At 39.4% G+C, this 25008-nt stretch overlaps 1 protein-coding gene across 2 annotated transcripts in view; it reads left to right on the top strand.

Annotated features, from left to right (window-relative positions):
- rcl1 (RNA terminal phosphate cyclase-like 1) overlaps positions 1–25008 on the top strand; it is a 33238-nt gene extending 8230 nt beyond the window's left edge. Inside the window, exons 2-9 of one of the 2 annotated variants that reach the window (XM_041186810.1) lie at positions 2076–2147; positions 7514–7665; positions 8791–8865; positions 10821–10945; positions 12317–12442; positions 14396–14552; positions 18335–18438; positions 22577–25008. In XM_041186810.1, the coding sequence (XP_041042744.1) occupies positions 2076–2147; positions 7514–7665; positions 8791–8865; positions 10821–10945; positions 12317–12442; positions 14396–14552; positions 18335–18438; positions 22577–22724 (959 nt within the window). In that variant the 3' untranslated portion in view covers positions 22725–25008. Of the gene's footprint in view, positions 1–2075; positions 2148–7489; positions 7666–8790; positions 8866–10820; positions 10946–12316; positions 12443–14395; positions 14553–18334; positions 18439–22576 lie in introns of both variants that reach the window. The other variant, XM_041186809.1, reaches the window with a different exon arrangement.

The raw sequence follows: 25008 nt of genomic DNA, 5'->3' as shown, positions 1-25008 counted from the left end.
GTCAGTGTGTGATTGGAGCAAAGAATTAAAATGGCAGGCAACTGGAACTGAACAGAGGTGCTCCACAGAACAGTCATACAGCCTACGATTGGTCTCCCCAATGTGGCGGAGATAGCATTGTGAGCAGCCAATACAGTATACTAAATTGAAAAGGGTACAGGTAAATCAGTATTTAACCTGGAAGTTGTGTTTAGAGCTTTGGACAGTGGGAAGTGGGGAGCTAATAGGGCAGGTGTTGCATCTTCTGCAAGGTGCATTGGGAAGGGAAAGGGGGTGTTGGGTGACTGAGGAGTGGACCAGAGTGGCACAGAGAGAACAGCCCCCTCAGAATGCTAAGAGGGGAAAGGATAATATCTCTGGTGGTGATGCCATGCTGGATGTGGTGGAAATGGCGGACGATGATCTGTTGAATGTGGAAACTGGTGCAATGGAAGGTAGAGGATGGATAAGGGGTGAGATCTCATGTTAGCCCCTCCAGAACCACAATAGTGCTCCTCATGTCCTGTAATGGCCCAGCTTTACCATTTCTGCTGTGGTCATTCAGTCCATTGTCCCTGTGCTGGTTCTTTGAAAGAGCTACCCAATTTGTTCCACATTCTTGCTCTTTTCTCAAAGCTCAGGACTTTTTTTATTTTCAAATGTTTATCCAATTCCCTCTTAAATATTAGTACTGAATCTGTTTCCATCATCCTTTCAGGGAGTGGATTCCTGATCATAACATCTTTCAGTCAAAAAAACTTTCCTTTTTTCTGCCAGTTATGTTAAATCTGTGCCCTCTGGCTACTAACAAATGCTGTCAGTATTAATATCAGCCGTGGCTCAGTTGCATCATGTTAATTTTGGCGTCAGAACATTCTGGGTTCCATCTCACTCCAAAGGCTTGAACATATAATCGAGGCTGACCTTCCAGTGCATTACTGAGTGGGTGCTGTGTTGCCAGAGGTACCACCTTTTGGGTAATACGTTTAAATTGAGGACCCCTCTGCCTTCTCAGGTGAATTGAAAACATCCCACTGTACTATTTTGAGAAAGAGCAGTGGGCCAACATTCATCTCTAAACCAACATGATTATCTGGCCATCGCATTGTTGTTTGTGGGACCTGAATGTGGAAAATTAGCTGCTGTGTTACCTTTAAAGGAGAACAGTTATTATTGCACTGAATACTTCATTATTTCTATTGCTGTAGATATTAATGCACCAGTGACCCAACAAATAAAGATATGTGATGACCTTGCCTGTTGCTTGAAATTGTTTACGAATTGTCTGGAGACATTTTGAATTGTCTATTGCCAGGGTGAAAGGCTGGTTATGATGGTGAGGGAATTTATTTGGTTTATAGTATCACAACGCATTGGAGGAACATTGAAACCTGTTTGCTTAAATGTATTTAGTTCTTGGAGCATATTGGTAATGAAATAAACCTCTTTATGACATTTGAGTTTAGAGTAAAGTTGTTTTGACATCCACTTGACTCGTCGCGAGTCTGTGCTGGTCTAAGTGAAAACCTTCTGCACTCAGCACAACATTACAACCTGAATCTAATGTTCGATTCACCCTGCACCTTTATGACTGGCTATTGGAAATCTTGACAGTGGACCAGTCTGAAAATGTGCAGTATAAAGCCTCTGACATTGGATGGTGTTGGTGTTAGAGAACTTCCTAGAAATTGTGCCCTAGCTTTGCCAAGCGCCAGCTGAAATAATGGCACAAAGTCTGTCTCTTTTTAAAAAAAAAATGACATCTATGTTTGAGTTTTTACTAACCAAAGAAGTTGGCTGCCTGTTGTACTCTCCTAGTTAGTCAAAATTTCACTGGCAGTCAGAAGCCGGTAGATAACAACTTGTGCAAGAGTTTAAACATGCATGTCTTTGTACTATGTGCATTGGAAGCAGGCCGAGCAAACACAGCTTCCTGCTTACACTGCTATGCACACTGTAAAGAATACCGACAGTGTGTTACAAACAAATTTAGCGAAGAATGATTCAAATAAAAATTTCTGGGCTGAAAATTCAATTGCCAACTTGTGTTTTACTTTTCTAGGTATCTTTATGACTTCCTTTCCTTAAATTTACAGATTTTGAAGCAAGCTTCATTCGGCTGTTGGACAAAGTAACAAATGGTTCTCGGATTGAAATAAATGAAACTGGTGAGATTCTTGTAATTAAGCAGTAATGCTCTTCAACTTTAGTAGACCCCCTGAACAATTTGGGGTTCATGCTAGCATGTGGGAAATTTTACACTGAAATTGGGTCAGGTGCCTTTAGAGAAGTGAAAAAGTTATTCTCTTGTCTTTTTAACATGACATTTATGAAATGCTAAAAGAACTTTGTAAATTTGCAGCAAATCTTGAGAGTATGTGAAATAATATGCAGTATCTGCTATTTTTAGCTGGTGTACCCATCTTAGATGAATGGCATTGTATGGGTAAACATGGATTGTCCAAGCGACGAGGACAATTTCAATATCCTTGTGCATTCAGCTAATAACATTTTTGGAATTTTATTGCTTGTAAAAATACTCTTTTTCAATATGAGCCATTAATAAGCTTTGACTTCCTCTTGCACTGTCTTTCATCCCTATTGTCAAAGTTGGTAGAACTCTTCCCTCTTTGAACTGAAACTCATAGGTTTAAGCCCACTCTGGAGATTTGAACATATATTGTTGGGTGACACCTCAGTTCAGTGCTGAGGAAGTGCCAGCTTTTGAACAGGACACTTGCTCACTATGTATATGTAAGAAACCTCATAGCTTTATTCGAAGGTCAGAGATGTTCTACTTGTGTGCCTGCCAATGTTTATTTCAGCGAACACCGAGAGATTAACTAGTCATTGTCTCATTGCTGTTTGTGGGACCTTACCATGTTAAACTTGGCAATCATGTTTGCCTATGACACTACAGTAACTGCACTTCAAGAAGTACTTTGGAATGTTGAAAGGCAAAGGCACTATATAAATTTTCTTACTTTGGAATGTTGAAAGGCAAAGGCACTATATAAATTTTCTTTCTTGCTCTCTTTCTGGTTTTGGCGTTCACTCACTACCCACACTCCTGTGAAGCATTTCAGGTACATTTTAAATGTAATAAGTGCTATAAAAGCATAAATTGATGTCATGTTATCTTCATGTTGCATTTGGGTTCAGTTGCCCCTCACTGCATTAGAACATTTTATTGATTCACGGGATGTGTAGCATTTATTGCCTAATTGTCCTTGTCAACCACATTGCTGTGGGTCTGGAGTCATATGTAGGCCAGACCGGGTAAGGACGTTAGTAAACCAGATAGTGAACCATACTTTCATCATACTTACAACAATCAACAACTGTTTCATGGTCATTAGACTTTTAATTCCAGATTTTTATTGAATTCAAATTCCACCATCTGCCATGGCGGGATTCCCCAAAGCATTACCCTGGGTCACTGGATTACCAGTCCACTACACCATCACCTCCTCCATAATCCAACACGTTGCTGTTTAGCTTGGGTGTTAAACTGCAGTCTGCTTTGACAAAGGTATTATTTTAAGAATGTTGTATATCAATTATCTGAATTATAATAGCTCTTAAATTGTGCACTTTTGCGGGTGAACCATTTATGCTGATGCCCTTTGGTGTTCTGAGAATTGATACTCCTCTGATAAAAAGGTTTGTTAACACATGTTTTATTATTGCTATTTTCCCCTTATTTATATTCCTTGTATTTATATCATGCCTTTCACAGCTTCATGACTTCCCAAACCACCTTAAAGCTAATTAAATATTTTTAGAATTGTCAAAGTTGTAGAAGACAAGGCAGCCAATTTGCACACAGCAAGACCCCACAAACAGCAGTGCAATGTGGAAGGATAAGATAACCCCTTTTTATTATGATTTTTGGTTGAGCGACCCTGGGAAAACTCCTTGGCTTTTCTTGGAAATAATGTCGTGGGATTCTTTACAATCACCTAAGAGTAAGTACGAGGCAACGCTTAATGTCTCATCCTAAAGATGACAGCTGCTCTAGTACATCATGCCCTCAGTACTGCAAAGGAGCATCAATCTAGACTTTGTGGCAATTGTTGATTCCATAGCTGCCTGGCTTGGCCAGGAGTGTTACCATTGAGCTCCCAATGCTTATTCAGACAATATGTTCCTTCTGATCTTAGTACTTTATTCAAGTAATATATCCCAACAAATTCTATACATATTTCTAATAACAGTGTTAAATATCTGCATGCACTTGAAATTATGTGTCCATATTTATAATGGGCGCTGTGTATGAAAACCTGCTACACTAATTGCATCTGTTTGTCCGTATGGCACTGCAGCACCTCATTTGCGCTTTCCAGCTCATCAACTTGTACTGCACTCAATTCTACTCTAAGCTACCATAACTTTTGTCCAAATAATACTAAGGTTAGAGTATTTGGATCAGAATTTGTTTCAAAATAACAGTGATGCTAATTGTGCTCGCCATTGTTTATACGCCAATTGCGCAACAAATTGAAATGAGGGCAGATGTGCGGTTAAATGTGAATATCCGAAAGTTACTGTCCAATTTATGCCATTCTGCAGTTAGCTTCGCAAAAAGCCTTTAGCTGGCTGCATCACTATTGAAGTATATTAAATGTCATGAAGTTGCTGTATGTGTGCAACCAAACTTGGTGCAGATATTTAGGACAAGTCACTAGTAGTGCAATGTACTCCTATTTAGTAAGTTTTAATTACTGCCTGTCAACCTCTCTGACACCAAAAGTAATCTGTTACAGGTATGGAACCTCAACAAGTCTCGTTCCTTCAGGTTTTGAATTTTTTTGGAATGTTTCAAAAATGTCATTTTAGATTAATATTTCTTTGTCTTTTTTCACCCCTCTCAATTCAATCTTTCTTTTTTCCTCTCTTTCTGTACCTGGTTTGACATTGAATCCGCACACTGATTCGCCCTCCCTTTTGTTTCTTCTTCTGTTTATTTTCTCAATCCTTCAAACTGATTGGAAAAGGAGATGCCCTTTTCTATACCCTCTTTGCTCAGGGCCAAATCCCCTGTTTCCCTAACTGTAACCTTAGCACATGCTTTGAGCAACTTTGTGGGAAAAGTTGTTTTGACATGAAGGGTGCAGGGACAATTAACTAACAGCAGATACTTAGATGCCCGAGTACAGCAAAATCTGGCCCTGTGACTATAAAACAAGGCCTAAATTATGTTTATATAGCTTGATTTCTCTCTTGGTACCTTACATCTCTGCCTCCAGATCCCTTTTCACCCAAATATTATATTTGGTCTTCACTCCCTCTGTGTAATATATAAATGTAATAACGTCTACAACAATATTCAATGGCAACTTCATAACTAGGCACAGTGGAAAAACTTAGCACCAAACAACTTGAAAGACCTATTGTAATTACTTTGGAATGTTAGCTATTTTAAATGATTGACTTTGTAAAGCTGAGGGGTAATCTTTTCTACTTTTCTATTCTGTATATTTCATATATATCTATTCTATATATTCTGTATTCTCCAAGTCTTCCATGTTAAAATTATTGAAGGACATGTTTATAATGAGAATTACATGTGGAATGAGGGGCAGTCTGAATTTAGTTGGCAGTTGGTGCGAACATAAAGCAAAATATAGTCCCCGCCACTTACAATGGATACTCACTTATAGCGGTCAAAAGTGACAACTATTGTCTATTTGTAATATTGCCAATTTCAAAGTTGCTGGTCAAAGCATTTTAAGTGTTTTGTTTATGTTGGGCACAAACAGCTGTGCTTACTTTGCTGGTTCGCACTTTGTCAAGATGCATTGAATGCAATCTAGTAATTTTAATAAATCATTATTGAGGCAGACTGCACTTTACTCTGCCTATCTTTTCTTCTGAAGTGATCCGAATATGAGCCTGTACTTGTGCAAATTCACTGTGTGAAGCTCTTTGAGACATTCTGATAATGTGACAAGATGCTGCCTAAATTGCAGGATCCCTCTTCTTTCTACAGATGTATTTTAAGTAATAGTAAGATTGGGTTCAAAGGAAATGAAGCCAAAGCACCAACTACAAAACCTTAGTGCTGCAACCCTAGAAAATACTAGTTAACTTTCTTGTAGTCATCTGCAGAATTAACATGTAGAAAAAATTTACAAAACAGTAGTAGAATTTAACTTTTGTCAAGTTTAATTGAAAGGAAATCTATTGGGCACACAATTATTTAAAAAAAAGTGAACTCAAGAATGGATGATATTGCAAATGAACAGCATTTTTAAAAAAAGAAGAAAAAGCATGCCAAGACTTGAGCCACTTTTTCATGTTACTTTTCCATTCTTTAGCTATTCATGCATTGTGTCCCGTATATGCCTTCTATTTTGCTCATTATGTTTCTTGCTAATGCTTCTGCTTCTTGCCCGCCCATCTGTTCACTTCATAAGTCAATCTGACTTGTTTCCTCTGTGTGCGTTTTTTCCTTTGTTCTCTTCCTTTTCAAATGTTTGTCATCTGTAATTTCTTCTAACCCTGAGAAGAATCTAAAACCGGATTTTTTGTTCTACACCCTCTGCTGAGCATTTCCAGCTATTTACATTTTATGTTTTCTACTTATGAAAGCTCACAATTTTTAAAAATTTTCAAATCACTGACATTTTTAACAACCTCATTTGAAGGCTTAAAGATAGTGTGGGAAGGTGGATGACCATATGGAATTGGCTTGCTTTTTTGAGTTTGGGCTTAAAGCATGTTTTGGGGGCAGAACAAAGGAAACCTAAGTTTTGCTCGGAATCATTTGCATATTATGCCTGACCTGGGAGTGGATGATACTGATTTTCTGCAGCACAAGCAGAGAAGAGGAAGTCCCTTTCCCAAAGATGAACATCTCCTGCCTCGGTTACTGAAAAGTATTATTGGGTTTTTAAAGTGGAATATTTCTCCAATCTGGCATCAGCTAGGTCTTTGGGTAACTGAGTGAATTTAGAAGTGGTTTCCCACCTATTCCCTGACTCCTTTTTGAGGGATGGTGATAACTTATTCATCACCAAGGAAGGAAGGTTGTGCAGGTGCCCGTCTGTATCTGGCATTTGAGCCTAAATTTTATAGCACATTGTGCTGTCAAATCAATTGTATTAAGATGTTCAACAGCATGGCCCGTTGTTGTTTATTGTCTTCCTGTTACTTTTCCCACTATCACTATCACCCCCCCTGCCCCACCCCCACCAAACTGGCCAGTGAATCAACTGTAACAGATAAAGTGCATAGTTTCCAGCTTAATTTAGTTGCAGGGTGTGGGCAAGTGATTTCTTTGCTCCTCTTTTCTCTTTTCTCTTCCCTCTCTCTCCATAAGTAAGTGCCTGACACTTGATGCTTTCTCTTGATAATATGGTTGAATCTGTGAACTCAGTGGTATATAAGTGGGAGATATAAATATGGCTACTCTGATGTAGCCATGTATAGGTACTCTGAGAGTGAACTTTGTTAACTTTTTTTTCATGTTTGAATTAGATATTTTGATGGATCTCTGTTTTTTCAGGTACTACACTGTATTACCAACCAGGTCTTCTACATGGAGGGAAGATTGAACATGACTGCCACACTCAGCGCTCCATTGGCTATTACCTGGAAGCTTTGTTCTACCTAGCTCCTTTTATGAAGAGACCGTTAAAAGCCACCCTGAGAGGTGTCACCAATGATCAAACAGATCCTTCTGTAAGATGCAGTTAAACTGATAATAGAGAAATTTGAGGCACTATATCTCAGTACTTGAACAAACCTATTTGACTCATTGATAAAAAAGCTTGGGTATTGTGGATTTTTTTATACTTTGAATTTATTTTCCCATCTCTTTTCACTGGCAAGGCTGGCATTTATTGTCCATCCCTAGTTGTCCTGAGAAGGTGATGGTGGGCTGCCACTTGTACTCTGGCAGTGGTTTGATACAACTGAATGACTTGCTAAACCACTTTAGAGAGCTGTTAAGCACCAAGCCATTACTGTAGGATTGGAGTTACATTTGGCCAGACTGAGTAAGGTTTCCTTGCACAAAGGACTTTAGTAACCCATTTGGGTTTATCAGACTATCTGACAGCTTCAAGGTCACTTTTAATACCAGGGTTTTATTTCCAGGTTTCGAAAACTAAATTCAGATTATGAAACTGCCGTGGTGGGATTTGAACGCACATTCTCTGCTGTATTGGTCCAGGTCTCTAAGTTACTTGTTCAGTGAGCTAACCACTGCACTTCTGTACTCAGATTTTGCCTTAAAGTCCTGGTACTTGATGATGCAGCCTGGGGCCCATTGCAATCCACTTACTCCTCATGCACAATTCCCCAGGATGGATACTGTACCATCCACAGTCAACTAGCTCAGTGGCTGATGCTGAAACCTGGATGTATGGTTAAAGGGCTTGAGATCCTTGGTGAAATGTTACTCTGTAATCCTGTCTTGAAATGTAATCAGAAGACTTACCTTTCTGTTTTGATTTTATCTTCGTTTTAAAAAAAGTACTTATAACATCAGTTGGTGACATTTTCCAAAAACCTTTCAGGAGTGTTTAAAGAAAAATGCATGCTATTTCATCAATCAGGAAATTTAGCAAAGGTACCTCATAGAGTGATAGTGAAAATAAATATTCACTGATCTTTCAAAATTGTATTTAACTTTTCATTTTTATTTCAGAAGTAGCCATAGCTAAAAAGGGGGAAGCTTTTTGGGTATATTTAGATGAATTTTCTTCTATGGTGTAGCAAACATCATTATCTAATCATTCACACTGGTATGAATTCTGGCTTTTATATCAACTTTAATATTTTTAATTTGTGTGTTTTATTCAGGTGGATACTCTTAAAGTGACAGCTCTCCCCCTAATGAAAAGGTTTGGTATCGATGACGAAGGGCTTGAACTCAAGGTAAGAAAGTCACCATACTAATTTTTAAGGTATACCTTTTCCCTTTTCATGATGGTGGTGTAATTCTTTATGCAGTCTATGACAGCAAATTAGACCAATAATGAAAATTTACTGAAGGAATTAGCTTACTACTTGAACAGCAGTGAATGAACATTGTTGTTCTGAGTAATTTTGGTCAGTATTCAGCCAGAGGAATGTGCAGAGCACCTTATTGGGGAATTTTCACATATAAATTAGTGAAACTTTAAATTTGTTAAAACACATACCAATGGACTTGATGCCATGCTGGAAGATCATTTGGAATGTTCTTTGTGTGAATATTTTAATGCCCAAAAGAAGTTTATTTTAAATCTTTAGCATTATAACTGATTTGCCACATAATTGTTGAGTATGTTTCAAAATCTTTTAAGGCTATAACAGAAGTGGGCTAAAGCATTTTGTTTTCTTCTTTGAGACTTGAATTTAGACCTGGAGCAAACTAATGGGATTCAAAACTTTCCCCCTCTTCTGGATGTGAATAAAATCATAAGCATGCAGTTAATCACAGTTTGGTGTCTGTCTCCCAGATTCCATACTCCATAAATTTGAACTCATCCAAAACTCTAGTACCCTTGTCCTCACTGTCATTCACACACCACAACCTGTGCTTGGTCACCTGCACAGACTCCCAGTCCACCAGTGTTTGGTTTTAGTATTTTCATGTTCAGATCCTTCTGTGGTCCTGTCCCCTCCCTTTCTCTGTAACCACATCCAGTTTGCAATCCTCTTAAGAACCTTGTTCCTTCAATTCTGGCCTGTTGTGCATTAGCTGCTCCCATTGTCCCACAGTTGGCGGCTGTGCCTTCAGTCAAATGGCCCCCAAGCCCTATAATTCTTTCCCTAAACCTTTGCCTCTCCACCCCTCCTCCTTTAAGGCCATCCTCAAAACCTACTTCTTTGATGAAGCTTTTAGTCACCTTGATTTGGTGTCAATTTTAATTTGATTATACCCCTGTGAAATGGCCTGGGATGTATTACTAGGTTAAAAGTGTTATGTAAATGCCAGGTTGTTGTCTTAGAAACATTAGAAGATGAGTTTGGAGAGAAGTTTTCAATTAACCCAATTATTCTAACAAGGTTGGCAACAATAATTTCTGGCCTTGTTTTGAGGCAGAAGTGACAAACTTAACTCTGTGCCTGGCAGTTATAAACTGGCATAAGTTGCTACTGTGTTACAATTCCTGTACCATTAACTTGTAAAAAGAGAAATAAATTTCCTAGTGACTGACACAGAAATCGCACAACAGGATTTCAAATTTTAAGACTTCTACTGCAACAAACATCAACTAACATTACTTGGTAGGAAATTAATACACTAAACCACAGAAAAGATATTCCCTAGTAAACTTCTTAATACAAGCAAAATTCCATGCCATGTTTATGCATTATGGCATTTTCATAGCAGGCACCTAGCTTGTATTTAAAGTCCCAAATGTCTCCCAGTGATTTGCCAGGTTGAATCTTCTAGTATCCTTTTAAACAAAGGATACTCAATCTTCTGAGCATACTTGAATGGACTTCCCTCACTATTGATTCTTTGGTCTTCAACCCTCCGTAACAAACTTTGCTCCTTTGAACAGGGGTTCGTTCTATCCTTACCAGCACTCTGCTTGGTAATTAATCCAAAAAGAGTCCTTTGCTTAGCCTGGCATAGCAGCATCAGCTTTTGATCTGACTGACTCAGAGCATGTGTATCTGCACTTGGCAAGGCCAAATTTGATAACTGCCTAAACAAACAATGTGTTATTACCAGTAGAAATAGTTCATTAACTGCAAATGAAACATTGATCTTTGAATGTGATGACAGCCTTATCTAATCTGTCAAAGGGACCCAGAATATGGAAAATAGTCTGTATTACCATTGCATTGCCCAGGTTATTTGTAATTAAAGTACAGGTTTGTGCTTGCTTTGATAGGTAGTCCGAAGGGGCATGGCCCCTGGAGGAGGCGGTGAGGTTATCTTCTCGTGCCCAGTGCGGAGGTTTTTAAAGCCTGTCCAATTAACCGATCCTGGCAAAATCAAACGGATCAGAGGTGTAGCGTATCCTTCTGAATGCACCATAGATTTGTACATGCAGTTTACCCTGTTTGTTAAAACTTTATTCTCTTCCCTTTCTTTGCAAGCAGTGTTTTATAAAAGCACATGATTTGGGAGGGAGAGGAAGGAGAGAGAAATTAGTTGTTATCCCATAGATATTTTTTCCGTATTCAGGAACTAAATACTCCCTCATTATTATGCTCCTTCAGGGTGCATGAAGCTGTTTTGAACCATGTGAATTATGACAATTTATAAATGTGCAGTTGCATGCAGATGTCATTTGGAAAGGTAGAGCAGACACTTTGGGTTATAAAGAGAAGTAAGAACTTGCATTTATACAGTGCCTTTCTAAACTTCCCAAAATGCTATGCATCCAGTGATGTACTTTGAAGTGTAGTTGCTGCTTTAGATAATTTAGATAATGGAGAATTTAGATAAATACGCCTACTAGTTTGCATATAGCAAGCTCCCACAATCAGCAGCATAATAAATAACCAAACAATCTGCTTTTTAGTAATAAATTTATAAGTATTGGCCAGAACACTGAGAGAATTCTCCTGCATGTCATCTTTTTTTGCCCATCTGAGGGGCAGATGTCTGCTTCAAAAGATGACGCCTCCAACAGTGCACAAATTCCACAGTACTGCAGTGGAGTATCAGCCTAGATTGTATGCTCAAGTCTCGGGAGTGGGGCATAAACCCTCAACCTCTGACTCAGAGGGTGAGAGTTCTGCCATTGAGTAAAAGCTGACACCCTTGAGCATTGAATAGCAGATGCTGAAATAATTTATTGTCAAGTGTCTATGAAATTCTCATTTTCCCTCTAACCTGTGTGAAATATGTGGCACTCTCTGAAAACAGTTAAGTTGAAATTGCCAAAACAGTGGTAGAAATTAAAATGCTTTAATACCAGATTCTCCCACCCCCCTCTCTTTTCCCTTAGATATTCAAAAAAACCATTGTGCATTCCTTATCTTAGCTTTGTAATCCCAGGCGGAAAAGGAGACCGAGGTTATGTGCTATCTCCAGAGTGGGGTAAATTTGCCCTTGAAATCTCTTTGTAATGCATTCTACACGAGCGCTGGTAGAGTTGAGGTTGGCTGTCTCGTAACAGTCCACGGAACCCAAAGCAGACAGGAAAGACACAAAGGGAGGAAAAAGATGAGAAAGATTGGCATTGTATGACATATTTACACATGAGTTTGCTTACCTATGACCTAGTGATAGAACTGTGCATTACATTGGAAGCACTGTTGAAGATCTATTTGTGCAAAATAGATGAAGACTTCTTTAAAAAAATTTTTTTTTTTAATAAATTGCTGTCCTCGTTTCACTGTTTGCTGCTCTGTCACTTTCCTTCACTGAGAACTGCAGATACTCCGTCAGGGTGTCTCCACAGATAGCCAATAGAATTGTTGATTCAGCTAGAAGCATTTTAAACAAGTTCATACCAGATATCTACATCTACACCGATCACATGAAAGGAACAAATTCAGGAAAGTGAGTTTGACTTAAACTTAAGTTTGAAAATGATGGATCAAAATGTTTCAACATTTTTTTTGAAATATGGTGCATGTTAGAAAGCCAGATAAAATGCTCTGATTAACAACTACCAGAAGTGCAGTTGAAATTTCAAGCAAACAATTTTCCACATATCTGTTTTGTTTTGATGGTGTTTCTTCATGTGGCAGTGCTGTGGTTGAAATTTAATACTGTGGGTTGCCAATTAAGTCTGCAAAGGGATGTACATAGGTTAAGTGAGTGGGTAAGAATATGGCAGGCGGAGTATAATGTGGGAAAATGTGAACTTATCCACTTTGGCAGGAAGAATAGAAGTGCAGCATATTATTTAAATGGGGAGAGATTGCAGAATGCTAATGTGCAGAGGGATCTGGATGCCCTGGTACATGACTCACAAAAAGTTAGCATGCAGCTACAGCATATGATTAGGAAGGCAAATGGAACATTGGCATTTACTGTAAGGGGGATATAAAACTAGGGATGTATTGCTACAGTTGTACAGGATGTTGGTGAGATTGCACTGGAGTGCAGTACAGTTTGGGTCTCTTTACTTATAAAGGATATAATTGCATTAGAAGCAGTTCCGAAAAGGTTCATTTAACTGATTCCTAGGATGAAGGGGTTATCTTATGAGAAAATAATATACAAACATTCGAATTAGGAGCAGGAGTAGGCCAGTCGGCCCCTCGAGCTTGCGCCACCATTCAGTAATATCATGGTTGATCTGATTTTACCGTCAGCTTCACATTCTTGCCTACCCCTGATAACCTTTCACCCCCTTGCTTATCAAGAATATATGAAAAGCTGGACAGGCTGGGCCTGTATCTGTTGAAGTTTAGTAGAATAAGAGATGATCTTATTGAAACATAAGATCCTGAGGGAACTTGGCAGGATGGATCCTGAGAGGGTGTTTTCCCTGATGGGAGAGACTCGGGGACACAGTTTAAAAATAAGGGGCCTCTCCCACTTAAGACAGATGAGACATTTTTTCTGTCATTAAGTCTATGGGTCCTCTTCCCCAGAGAGCAATAGAGGCAGGGTCATTGAATATTTTTAAGGCTGAATTGATTGATGAATAAGCCAAAGGTTAAAAGGGGTGGGCAGGAAAGTGGAGTTGAAGCCACAAGCAGATCAACATTGATGTTCTCAAATGGTGGAGCAGGCTCGAGGAGCCAACTCCTCCTAATTTGTATGCTCGTATGTATGTTCTCTATTTAATAGTGACACTTAGTGGGCAAAAAGCCTTCTGTCAACTTGCTTGGCCCTGAGCTCATGATTCTTTCTAGTGGAGTGTAATTCAGTTTAAATGTTCATGTTGGGGTTCAAGCCTAGAACTGCTGAATAGAAATCTCATGTCAACCTCCAGCATGATTGCTCTGCAAGGTTTTCATTATCTAATGTGGCTCAAGAGATGTTGTTTAGTAGTTGGTAGAATAAATTAATTTGAAAAAATAAACTTAAAGCAACCAAAAGTAGAATAAAACTGCATCATATCAACTGTATTTATGTATAGGAAGTGGTACAGATTAGAATGTATGTTCCTTAGTGCCTTGGATGCTGTGTGATGCAGTGATGTGCTCACCATTGTGTATGTCACTTAACTGACCTAGAGACTGAGTGGAAGAGCAGAACAGAGCACTGTCTGGTATGCAAGATTAGCTACTTGATTCCCTAAGTGACAAAGTATTAAACCATGTGAGAACAATAAGTCTACATTTAAAGTAATGTATATGTTTTTTAAATAAATTTCAAAATGACATTAGCTGAACCATCTAGTGAGAATTCAAGGACTCTCATCTCCTCTAAGCTCAGTTTACTACTTGCACTATGAAATATCCTGGGAGAAAGTTCTATAACACTGAAGTGTGGGAGTGAGATTTAAAACCTCTGACTCGGGTGAGAGTTTTTTTTAATAAAGTGCTTATGCTTTAGGTCCCCAGGGTTTGGCCTCTCCTTAGTTGCAGAAACAACAAATGGAATATTTCTCAGCGCTGAGCTAGCTTCAAACCCTCAGGGTCAAGGGTCACCAGTCCTACCAGAAGACCTTGGCCAGAACTGTGCAAAGCTGCTTTTAGAAGAAGTTTACAGAGTAAGTAACTGCTAAACTATTTTGTGATCTTAATGGTAGAAAATTCAGAGTTCCTGTTATAGGACTGTTGGGTGGGGGGGAAACTGGGCTATTAGGATCCCCATAGAAATTGATAACTTTTAAAACAATATTTGAATTCCCAGTGACCGAAGGAATTGCATGACAAAATTTCAAATTTTAAGACTTTTACTGTAACAAATGAATTAAAAGCAAAATTGACTAAATATTTCCTAGTATGCAGCTAATACTCTAAACTACACATGCCGTTTATACATTACAGCGTGCTCTCCACAGTTTCACAATCTTTATAGGAAACAATCTAGTCACTCGCATCTCCCAAAGGGTTCACATCTCCCTGCTTTGCCAAGTCATAATGTCGAGTGACCATTGAAAGGCTTTCCTCAATTTTTGGAGAATGCCAGAACTGACTATCAGCAGTACGACCCGCTTTGACAATTTCTCTTCCCGGTTTTGCCAGAGCAAATCTTCCAGAGTCTTTAAATTGCCAGGAGATGCGTCTCTTTAACCAGCGACTGTCTTTTCTCCTGTGTCCTGCCTGGTAGCTCGTCAAGGGCTCATAGCTGCCTTCTCTCTGCTGACCACACCAGCTGCAGCTTTTTGTCTTTGAGACCTCTCTCTCTCTCTCTCTCTCGTCCAAAGAAACTCATTTTGCACCTTGCTCCCAGTCTCAACCTGCCCCTCCCTTGATGGTAACCAAGCCATTCAGGTTTGTTGTCGGGCAGAATTCGACGCAGATCACACGACTCTCTTCATTCCTCCATTTGACCTATAGTTAAAGAGACAGTCCCAAAACACAGTTTTATAAAACCGCGCATTCATAAGAGCTATATCAAATAATTAATTCATTTCCTTTATGAAGAAAATATTTCCAATAGGCAATTCTTCTATGAGCTAAATTGTTTTTCAAAAAGAGCATGTTGCTCCCAGGCTGAGGCTGAATTTGTTTCAATTTGTTTTGTTTGATAGCATAGATTATTGGATTTTATCTGCTTTTTAAAGAAAGACATAGGGCAGAATTTTGCCCTCGGATGGTGGGTGGGCCCCACCGGCTTGGTGGCGGACGGGCAGCCGAACTCCACCGCCGAAACTGGGCTGGCTGCCATTTTGAGTGGGCAGGCCAATTAAGGCCCACCCAGCAGGAGGTGGAGGGATTCCCCATCTGTCAAAGTGCGCTCTTTCGCGTGCATGTGCACTGCTCCCTGAGGCAAAGTGCTGCCTCCGGGAGTTTATTGACAGATAAGAAAAGTCAAAAAATAGGGAAATATTAAAATTATTAACATGTCCCCCTCATGTGACAATGTCACATGAGATGGGACATGTTAATAAGAAACACATAAAGTTGATTAAATTTTAAAAAAATGGACATGAAACTTAATCCCGCCAGTGGATGTAGTTTCCTGAATAATCTGGAGCCTGCTGGGGCTCCTGGCCTGCCCACCAGCCTTATGCTTGGATGGGCAGGGTCTTTAACAAGGTTTATTATCCTATCAATTGGCAGGTTGGCGGGTGGTCAGCTGATTTCGCTGTCCGCCTGCCTTCCTGTGATTTAAATGGACTGGGATGACGTCAGGGGTTCCTCCCAACGTCATTCCGCCTCACTTTCCCCTCGGCGAGTGGGCCCCGCCCCCAAATCGCCGAGGGGAACATCCTGGCTGTAGTGTGTTGCTTTATTTTCCCATTTGTTCTTGGGCTGTGTGCATTTTTGGCAAAGTTGGCATTTATTACCCATCCTTAGTTGCCCTGAGAAGGTGGTGGGTCTCTTTGAATCACTGCAGTTATTAGTGTTTTGTGGACTTGCTAGGTCACTTCAAAGGGCAGTTAATACTCATCATGATAGTATGGGACTGGAGTCTTGTATAGACTAGACTGGGTAATAGCAGGTTCCCTTCCTTAAAGGACAGTAGTTGGCTTTTTATGACAATTCAGTAGTTTGATGGTCACTTCTAAACTGGGCAAATTGGTTGCTATTTATTATTCTTGTTTTAATTGGTTAATAGCTAAACTGCATGTGTGAAATCCTTTTTTGACTAATTCAAGTATTCCCACTGTGTACTGCATGTGTGTAATGCAAGTTTCCTTTTGAATGCTTTCTCACGTGGGAGCAAGAGTTGACAATGTCCCCTTGTTCTGAAGCATCCACTGAAGGGCAATACGTCAAACTGTTCTAGTTAATATGCAACGGTTACCTGCCAGCACAAAATCACTTCAATTACTTATCTATACTGGAGAAACCTGATTTTGTCAAATTTCTTTCCCCTTTCTCCATTTTTTTTTGTTCTCCCTTCCTTTCCTGCTGGGGTGACATTTCATTGGTTCTGCCTTCCTTCTGCTGCTTCTCTCACCTAGGCATTTTTAATGACTGAACCACACTGGAGAGTGCAAGCAGACTGGTGGACCACTTGGTGGAGGGCTGATAGGGTCATGGCATCAGAACTGACCTTGATCCGTTTCTTGATGAAAGTCTAAATATACTTTTGATCATGGTTAACTGGATAATATTTAGATACAAGAAGCCTGTCTTTTCTCTCATTAACCATGGGCCACTGAGATGAATTGTAGCATCCTGACTGCATTCTGACTAAGATCAATGAGCCCAATGCAGGTTAAACTGGGGCCGTTTGGAACCTATCTTCTAAATGAAAATACTCATTGGTGCCTTATGTTTCAGTGACTCAAAGTGGATGCAGTACTTGAGGTGCAGTCTGATTAGAGCCTGTGCAGTTTCATCATATTTCCCCAGACTAGTTTTCCACTTTTTTGGCTATGTGATTCAGTATTCTATTGACTTTGATTGCTGGTTTGGATTGATTAGGCATGTTAGGCACTTAGTGTATTAAATTCACAGATCTATTTCAAATTCACCCTTAGCTGTTTCAAAGCCTTCATAGAGTTTGTGTTTGTTACTTTTCCTTCCAATGTGTGATACGTTACATTGGTATGTATTAAACTTTGCTTGCCATTGTACTGGCCGGCACAGCTCTAATTTCTGGGCTGCCTTCTGCTAATCTGCTTTGTGTGATATTTGACCAGCTTCTGTACGAGGTTTCTATCCTATAATTGATGATAGTTGGTATGGTCACAATTACTGAGACTAGCTTTATATTCCAGATTTATTTACTGAATTTATGTTCCCCCAGGTGCCATGGTGGGATTTGAACCCATGCCCCCACATCATTAGCCTAGCCTCTGGATTACTAGTCAATGTAATGCATAAAAACTACACTATTCTTAAGAAAACAAATACCTACAAGTCAAACACATTAGATTGGCTCATCTTGGTCTTAGGATAGAAACTAATTGGTAGTAATCCTTCAAAATTTTTAACAGAATTTAACCTCAACTTGGATGCTGTGTCAAAAATTCTGTTCAGTAAGCTAGTTGAGGGAAAATTATTGGGTAGGACATCAGAATGAGCTCCCCTGCTCCTCTTTGAATAGTGCCATGCAGCTGAGAAGGCCTTAGTTTAACGCCTCAACTGAATGACGGCATCTCTGGCAGTGCAGCACTCCCTAGGTACTGCAGTGGAGTGGCAGCCCTGATTATTGCATTGTATAGCTGCTGCCACCCATGTAACTATACAGAACCAGGGAGGAGAGCCAGTCTGATTGGTGCCTCAGTAGAATTTACTTCATTTTAACATGGTGTATTTTCTCCATAGACTAGAACCTAACATTTTTGTGCGGCACTTTGATTTTAACTTTTCATTTAAGGAAGTGTTGGTCTTTTGTAACTTGCTTTATTTTCTAATTTTGTTTGTACAGGGTGGTTGTGTAGATTCGATAAATCAGAGCTTGGCTCTACTATACATGGCCCTTGGACAGCAGGATGTTTCGAAAGTTCAGATTGGTCCACTGTCCCCATACACGTAAGCGAAAACCTCTCATTGTGTAAGCATGACGTGGAAGTGAACTTGGTGCAAAAAAGATCAGATTTCTTTGGTTTTTTTTGTTATTGATGTATTGGTTTAAAATGTTTCATTTAGTAGTTTTCAAAATGTTCCCGCAACTGGAGATATGAAGGTCCGATTTCTGAACTGTCCTTTTTCAGTTATCACGGTACCGGTGCTGTTTCTTCAAGAGGTACAGTACTGTGATAACTGAAGAGTGGCAGTGCCATCACAAGACTGTTGAACTTGGAGTATTCTTCACCTCTCACTTCTTTGTGGAGTTTGGAGATAACAATATCAGGCAAGCATTGTTTTCCAGCTTTTATGTAGGTAGTAATTCTCGATTGGACTTGAGTAAAACTGAGAAAATGAAATAAAACATTGAAAGAAGAATGAGTCTGATTGTTTGTCCACCTCCTAGATCAGGGTTGTAAAATTATGGGGTCTCACTGCTCAGAGTGTGATGTATTTGCTTTTCTTCTATTTACCTTTTCTTTGTTACGTTTCTCTCATTCTCTCCCTACCCTGCCCCAGTTATGCTGCCCAACTCCAATTACCAACTAGACCTGACTAACCCCCTTCCTGACCACCTGACTAACCCCCCCCCCCCCCCCTCCCAACCAGACTCACCTCAGCTGTCTATCCACTTTCACCCGCCTATCCTCCTCACTTGTCTACCTGGCTCACTCACTCGGCCATGTGCTCGCCCGCAGTAATTTATTTAAAAACTGTACCTTTGAAAACTTACCTGAATACGGCAGCTAGTATCATTAAAAAGGGGGCGTGTCCTCTCCTACCCCTAGACTCTACTATGATCTGCGGGCCTTACCGAGGAGACACTGCACTGCCCACTTCTCCTTCAGCTGGGATCGGAAGATCCCAGAAGAAATGGGCATTAGCATTGGTTCGTAAGAACTTTGCGGGCAGTGCTGATTGGAAGATCTAGGCCAGAGTTTTATGATTCCAGCAAAGGTTCATAAAACAAAGTTGTGCCTGACAATTATGGTATGATAAAGGAACCCAGAGGGCATTAGTTTTATTTTGCAGCAAGTTGTGATCTTGGGTGCACTGCCTGTAAGAGTGATGGAAGCAGACTAAATGTGACCTTTCTAAAGGGAATTAGGTAAATATTTGAAAAGGCAAGATTTGACAAGGCTGTATGGAAAGAGCAAGGGCTGCATTAACTACTTGGATGGGTTTTTCAACGAGTCAGCACAGATGCAGTGGGCTGAATGGCCGGTTCCTATACTGCAGTATTCTGTGATCCCTCCTAACCCAGTAAAATTGTGAAAACATGCTGTGTTTGAGGTTTCATGTTAGGACAATTTTTTTTGTGGTAGCACAGAGTAAATGATTGCCCAGTAAAATGAGTTGGCTTAATCCCAGAACATATCCAAATTAAATAAAAGCAAAGGTCCATTTGTGTAAAAATGCATTTTGTACCTCAGCATTAATCATTGATAGAATTCATACTCATTGTCATTTTGTGTAAATATTGATTTAGCATTCAGACACAATAGTTCAGCATTGAAGTAACCCTGGATTAGAAAAATGAAGATGCATTTTAAGTTAATAAATATTTTTAAATGCTATATTTGCTCAAAGGTGCCTTTAATTTGTCTTTTGTGCGTGTAAAAGAAACTTTAAATCCTTTTCATCCTGAGCCCCATTGGTCATTGTGGAGGTGGCAACAAGTTTTTTCGTAACTTTCTTTTGGATCAGAGGTAGACAGTAATGCAGAGGTTCTTATTCTTTTTGCTTCTGAGGCTCCTCTCATGTTATTAAAATTCCAAGGACCCTCTAACGCAACTTGATTCTTTTTCTGTACTAAAAATTGGTTACACAAACATATGTTTGAGAATGGGTGAATGTGTATTTCTCATGTTTTAGTTAGTGGTGAGTGAGCTGTGTAAATGGATTTAAATAGGGCAAGGAATTTTGCAGAGGTATCCTCACCTTGGATTGATTCTTCCTCCCAGATACTCCAACACAGTTTGATTTTGCCCAGAGTCTTCCCTCCATGAAATGAGTTCCTGTTTTTTTAATCCAAAATCTATTTCATAACTTGGTTGTGGATCTAGTAAATGGAGCAGAAGAAGCTGTTGCACTGCATATCTCGTTCAGATTTTCACGTCTTGACAAAATTGTTGCTCAGCATAAGCAACAAATTACACATCTGCCCTGTACCCACCACTCAGAAAGCAGTTGCCCCATCTCATGGGTAAAGAGTAAACTCTGAAACTTGGGAAGACAACCACTGGAGGCATTACCTGGACACTGATCCAGTGAGAACATTCTGGTTCTCTGAACTGGGAATAGGCCCTAGTACACTCGATAAACTCCCAGACAACATTTTAACACATTTGGGTGCCTACAACCTTTGGTTCTGTCAGTACAGTAGAGTGTCTCTGTCAGGGATAGAGTTTGGAATCCATATCTGTGTTTGTTTATTGACACTGATTTACTGGAACCATTTTTCAGTTGCTCCTCTCCAGTGCTGCTGCAGCATTGCACTGGGCAGCTCTTGAGTCTGTTGGTCGCTTTGTCACAGTTCCTAGAAGGATCAACTTCTTCATTTCCCTCAACATGTTCTATGCAGCTGCGCAAAGTATCACATATTTAATCTTGATTTTAAATGATTGGAAGCTCTTCCTCTTTTGGGAGATTGAACTGTTGTCAGTAAGAGATTTTCACCACCCCATGACTACAAATTCTGATGTTCTGTTGAGGACATTTTGCAGTCGAGATAGAAATGATCAGGTGTGACATTGAGAAACAATATAAATGGGTGAGGGTAAGTGACAGTTTAATCTGCTTTTTCTTGTTCGCCAGACCAAATCATATAAGCTGCCAACTGAATTTGTTTTCTACCCCTATGTGACTCAGGGCAATGAACACTTGGGGACTTAATTAAAGATCTTTATAGCTGCAGTTCCTCGGAGAGTCACCTGGCGGCAGCAACATTCTAGGCCTGATCATTGATATGAAACACCAATTTTACTTTGTGGTGTTTATTTTTTGAGGGTCCCCTTGAAATGTCTTGGAAACCCATAGGGAGTTGTGGACTCCTAGTTGAGAGTTCCTGCAGTAATGGGCAATTCAGTAAGTTTTTGTTTAAGGGGTTGGAAGAGAGTGGATTACAATATTTAGTGACTTCATTTTGCCCTTGATTTCAGAATTGAGTCCGTCTCAATAACGGAGCCTGTCCACAATCCTCAGAAATATTAGATTTAGGCCACCATCTCATTTTGAAACCAATACAAAGCAGATCAAGTTTTGAGATACCGCTTTTATTTTAGCACCTTTACAGCATTACTATGTAGATTTGTTTTTCTCCTCTTTCTTCCCCAACCCTGATTGTTTTGCTCAGGCTGACAAAGTGGGTGGGTTCTGCTTTCTATCATCAGTTTTAAAGATGGGGCTTTACCTGTTTTGGATGCTGATGGACCATTTTTTGCAGGATTTCTCTACAGCATTTCCTTTGTCCTTGCACAGATGATTTGATTTTAGTTTGAGTTGTCGATTTGAAGTGGGGAAATCTATTACTTCACGTATACAGCATTATTTTTGTTTTACAGTACTGTGTTTCTGCTTTATTGTTGCTTTGACATGTTGCTGCTATTGGAACATCTCTGCGCTGCTTTTTAAAATTAGTGCATGTCAAAAATTAGGCTTATCATAGTGACTTTGTCTTTCCAGACCACGGACACCTAGATGAGTCTGATACAGTTCTGTCGGTTAGTGAGGAGTGTTTATGGCCATTTGCTACAAAATGCACTCATTACACCTTTTGATAGCCACTTCTGTCGAGTTGAATGAATGCAGCCTTTCACGAGCAAATTAACTTTCTGGGGTAGTTAATTTTTAAAAAGTAATGGGAAAATTGAAGGGATTTTACATTTTTTTTTGTTTTAATGTTGAACTTGGTTCCTCTGTGGTTTCTCTTATTTGGTGTGTAGGCCTGAGAAGAATGTAAAGCTCCCAACACTGTCATAGAAAATATTCGCCCCGAAAGTGCATTATGTATGATTTCTGCTAAATATTTCACGAGTGCCGTAGTGAAACAGTAGTATGACTGCAGACCCCAAAAATGTGTAACTTTTTATTTTTTTTAAAGGATTGAATTTCTGCGCCATTTGAAAAGCTTCTTCCAAATCATGTTCAAAATTGAAGCCAAGCCCTTGGAAGAACAGAAAGGCGGAGAGAAAGTATTAATGACTTGTATAGGTGTTGGCTTCTCGAACATCAGCAAGACGGTCACATAGGAACGACTACCATACTGTTACATCTTGACATGTTTGGCGCCGTTCTTTGTATATTTAAACCTTCACGCAGGAAAATTATACTGCTGAAATTTGATACATGAAGTATCTCAAGTACATGGCGCAATTCATTTGTTAATTACATTGCTTTGTCATTTGGCTTATATGAAAACTTAAATGCCAAATGCCAGTTGATCAGTTTCTCACCAGAAACCAATGTCAGTTTTCTTTTCCAAAGCTGTTGTAAGACATGTATTTACTCAGCTGAGTAAATTCACTTAATACTATAGTGACTATCAACGAATGACACTTCATAATGTCCGTTCAGTACACAGTCTGTTGGATTAGTTTATATTGTATAATGGCTTGGGATAAAGATATAAAGGCTTCAAATATAGTTTGTCAGGATGACAACTGATTTCTAGCACAGTTGTGAGGAATGGATAATTCAAGTGAATGCAGCCTGTTTTGTAAAAATTGAACCTATATTCCAAGTAAAATGGGAGTCAACAAAATTGGTTCAGACATAGTAGTTCTACCAGTTCTTCACTCATTTACCTGTCCTTCCTGCTCAGGAAGAAAAATACATAATTTGTGCTGAAAATGTAAGAATTCTTAAATGGATGAATGATAGGAGACCTTCCCATTAGTTTATCTAGGTTCAGGACTTAATGTCACTCTTTTTCATTGTCCCTTGTACACTGCACTGGGTAGCAAGGATGGGGGCGGGCAATACCTTTTTACAATAGATTTGCCAACCCACGAAGAACAAAAGAATGAACTGCTGATTCTTAAAAATTGTTCCTCCAGAGGTTCTACAAGACTCTGGGCATTCTCCTAGGCCTGCGCCACTTGGAACCCAGTTATTAGGTGATTGAGCAGCTAGTGTACCTTCCTCTATCCCTTCCTAGCAAAAATTGAGTTCATGTGGAGATCCTACGAACTGTCCAAAAAGCCACTGCACTTTGTGCACACAAACCTGCTGCTGTGTAAACAGCCAGTCAATGTCAGCTTTAGCTCATTGGTAAAATTCTTGCCTCCAAGTGAGAAGGCTTTGGGTTCAAGCCTCACTCCAGAGACTTAAGTACATAATTTAGGCTGTCACTTCAGTGCTGTACTGAGTGAATGCTGCTCTGTTGGGGATGCCATCTTTTGGATAAGATGTTGAATTGAGACCTGCGTCTTTCCCCTTTGAGTGCACTTGAGATTCCATGGGACTCTCTTGAATAAGAGCAATGAACATTCCCTGGTGTCTGCTGATATCTATCTTTTAACCAACATTGCATTGTCATTATCTCATTGCTGTTTTGGGGTCAAATTGCTGCCTGCAAAATGACTTTCACTTCCCAATGTTAAGACATAATTACTTTTGAAGTTCAGTTCATTGCTGTAAAACCCTTTGTGATGTCTGTGGGATATAGATAGGAACAGAAATAGGCCGTTCAACATTTCAAGCCTGTTCTGCGGTTCAGTTAGAGCAAGGCTGGCCTTGTCTTAACTCAATTTACTTGCCTTAGTTCTGTATACTTTAATATACTTCGTAACAAAAATTATCTCTTTTTTTTAATTTTTCAACTGATCTAATTTCAACAATTTTTTTGTGCTCCGGATTTCCGCTACTTTTTGTGTGAGGCAGTGTTAACTGACATCGCTTAGCTCTAATTTTAAGGTTATGCCACTTTGGACCATCCCACAAGAGGAAATAGTTGCTCTCTACCCCATTACATCCTTTCATCATCTTAGCCACTTCAATTAGATCACCCCTTATTCTTCTATGCTCGAATACAAGTCTCAAACCCATCCTCATAATTTAACCGTTTTATCTCTGAATCATTCTGGTGAATCTGCTGAAACCTCTCTAAAGCCATTATATTCTTTGAGGTGCAGTGACCAGAACTGAACACTGTACTCCAGATGAGGCCTAACCAAAGCTTTGTATAATTATAGCATAACTTCTCGTCTCCTTGAAAGGGAGTGTGAAGGGCACCAAATGAATTTAAGTTCTTTATTGTTTATGTACTACCTGATAACAATAGACTCATTAAAATGGTAACTCAAGATTAAGCTGGAAGTAACCGCCACTTTGACATTGTTAGTAAAGGAAGCACGTGTTTTAGTTTCTATCCATTTGTATTAATGACCATGTTCTAATGGTTTGTATTTGTATATCTCTAAAATGCAAAATATTACATTTTCATATACTTCATTCCAGTTGAAATACATTGTTGCATTTATATTGACCATTGTTAAAATGCCTTTTGGTAATAAAATGTTTGTGGCAACTTCA

Source organism: Carcharodon carcharias, chromosome 4 (assembly GCF_017639515.1).
Source record: "Carcharodon carcharias isolate sCarCar2 chromosome 4, sCarCar2.pri, whole genome shotgun sequence".
NCBI classification, from domain to species: Eukaryota; Metazoa; Chordata; class Chondrichthyes; order Lamniformes; family Lamnidae; genus Carcharodon; species Carcharodon carcharias.
Note: the sequence above shows the minus strand (reverse complement) of the source record. Positions and strands in the feature narration are given on the sequence as shown.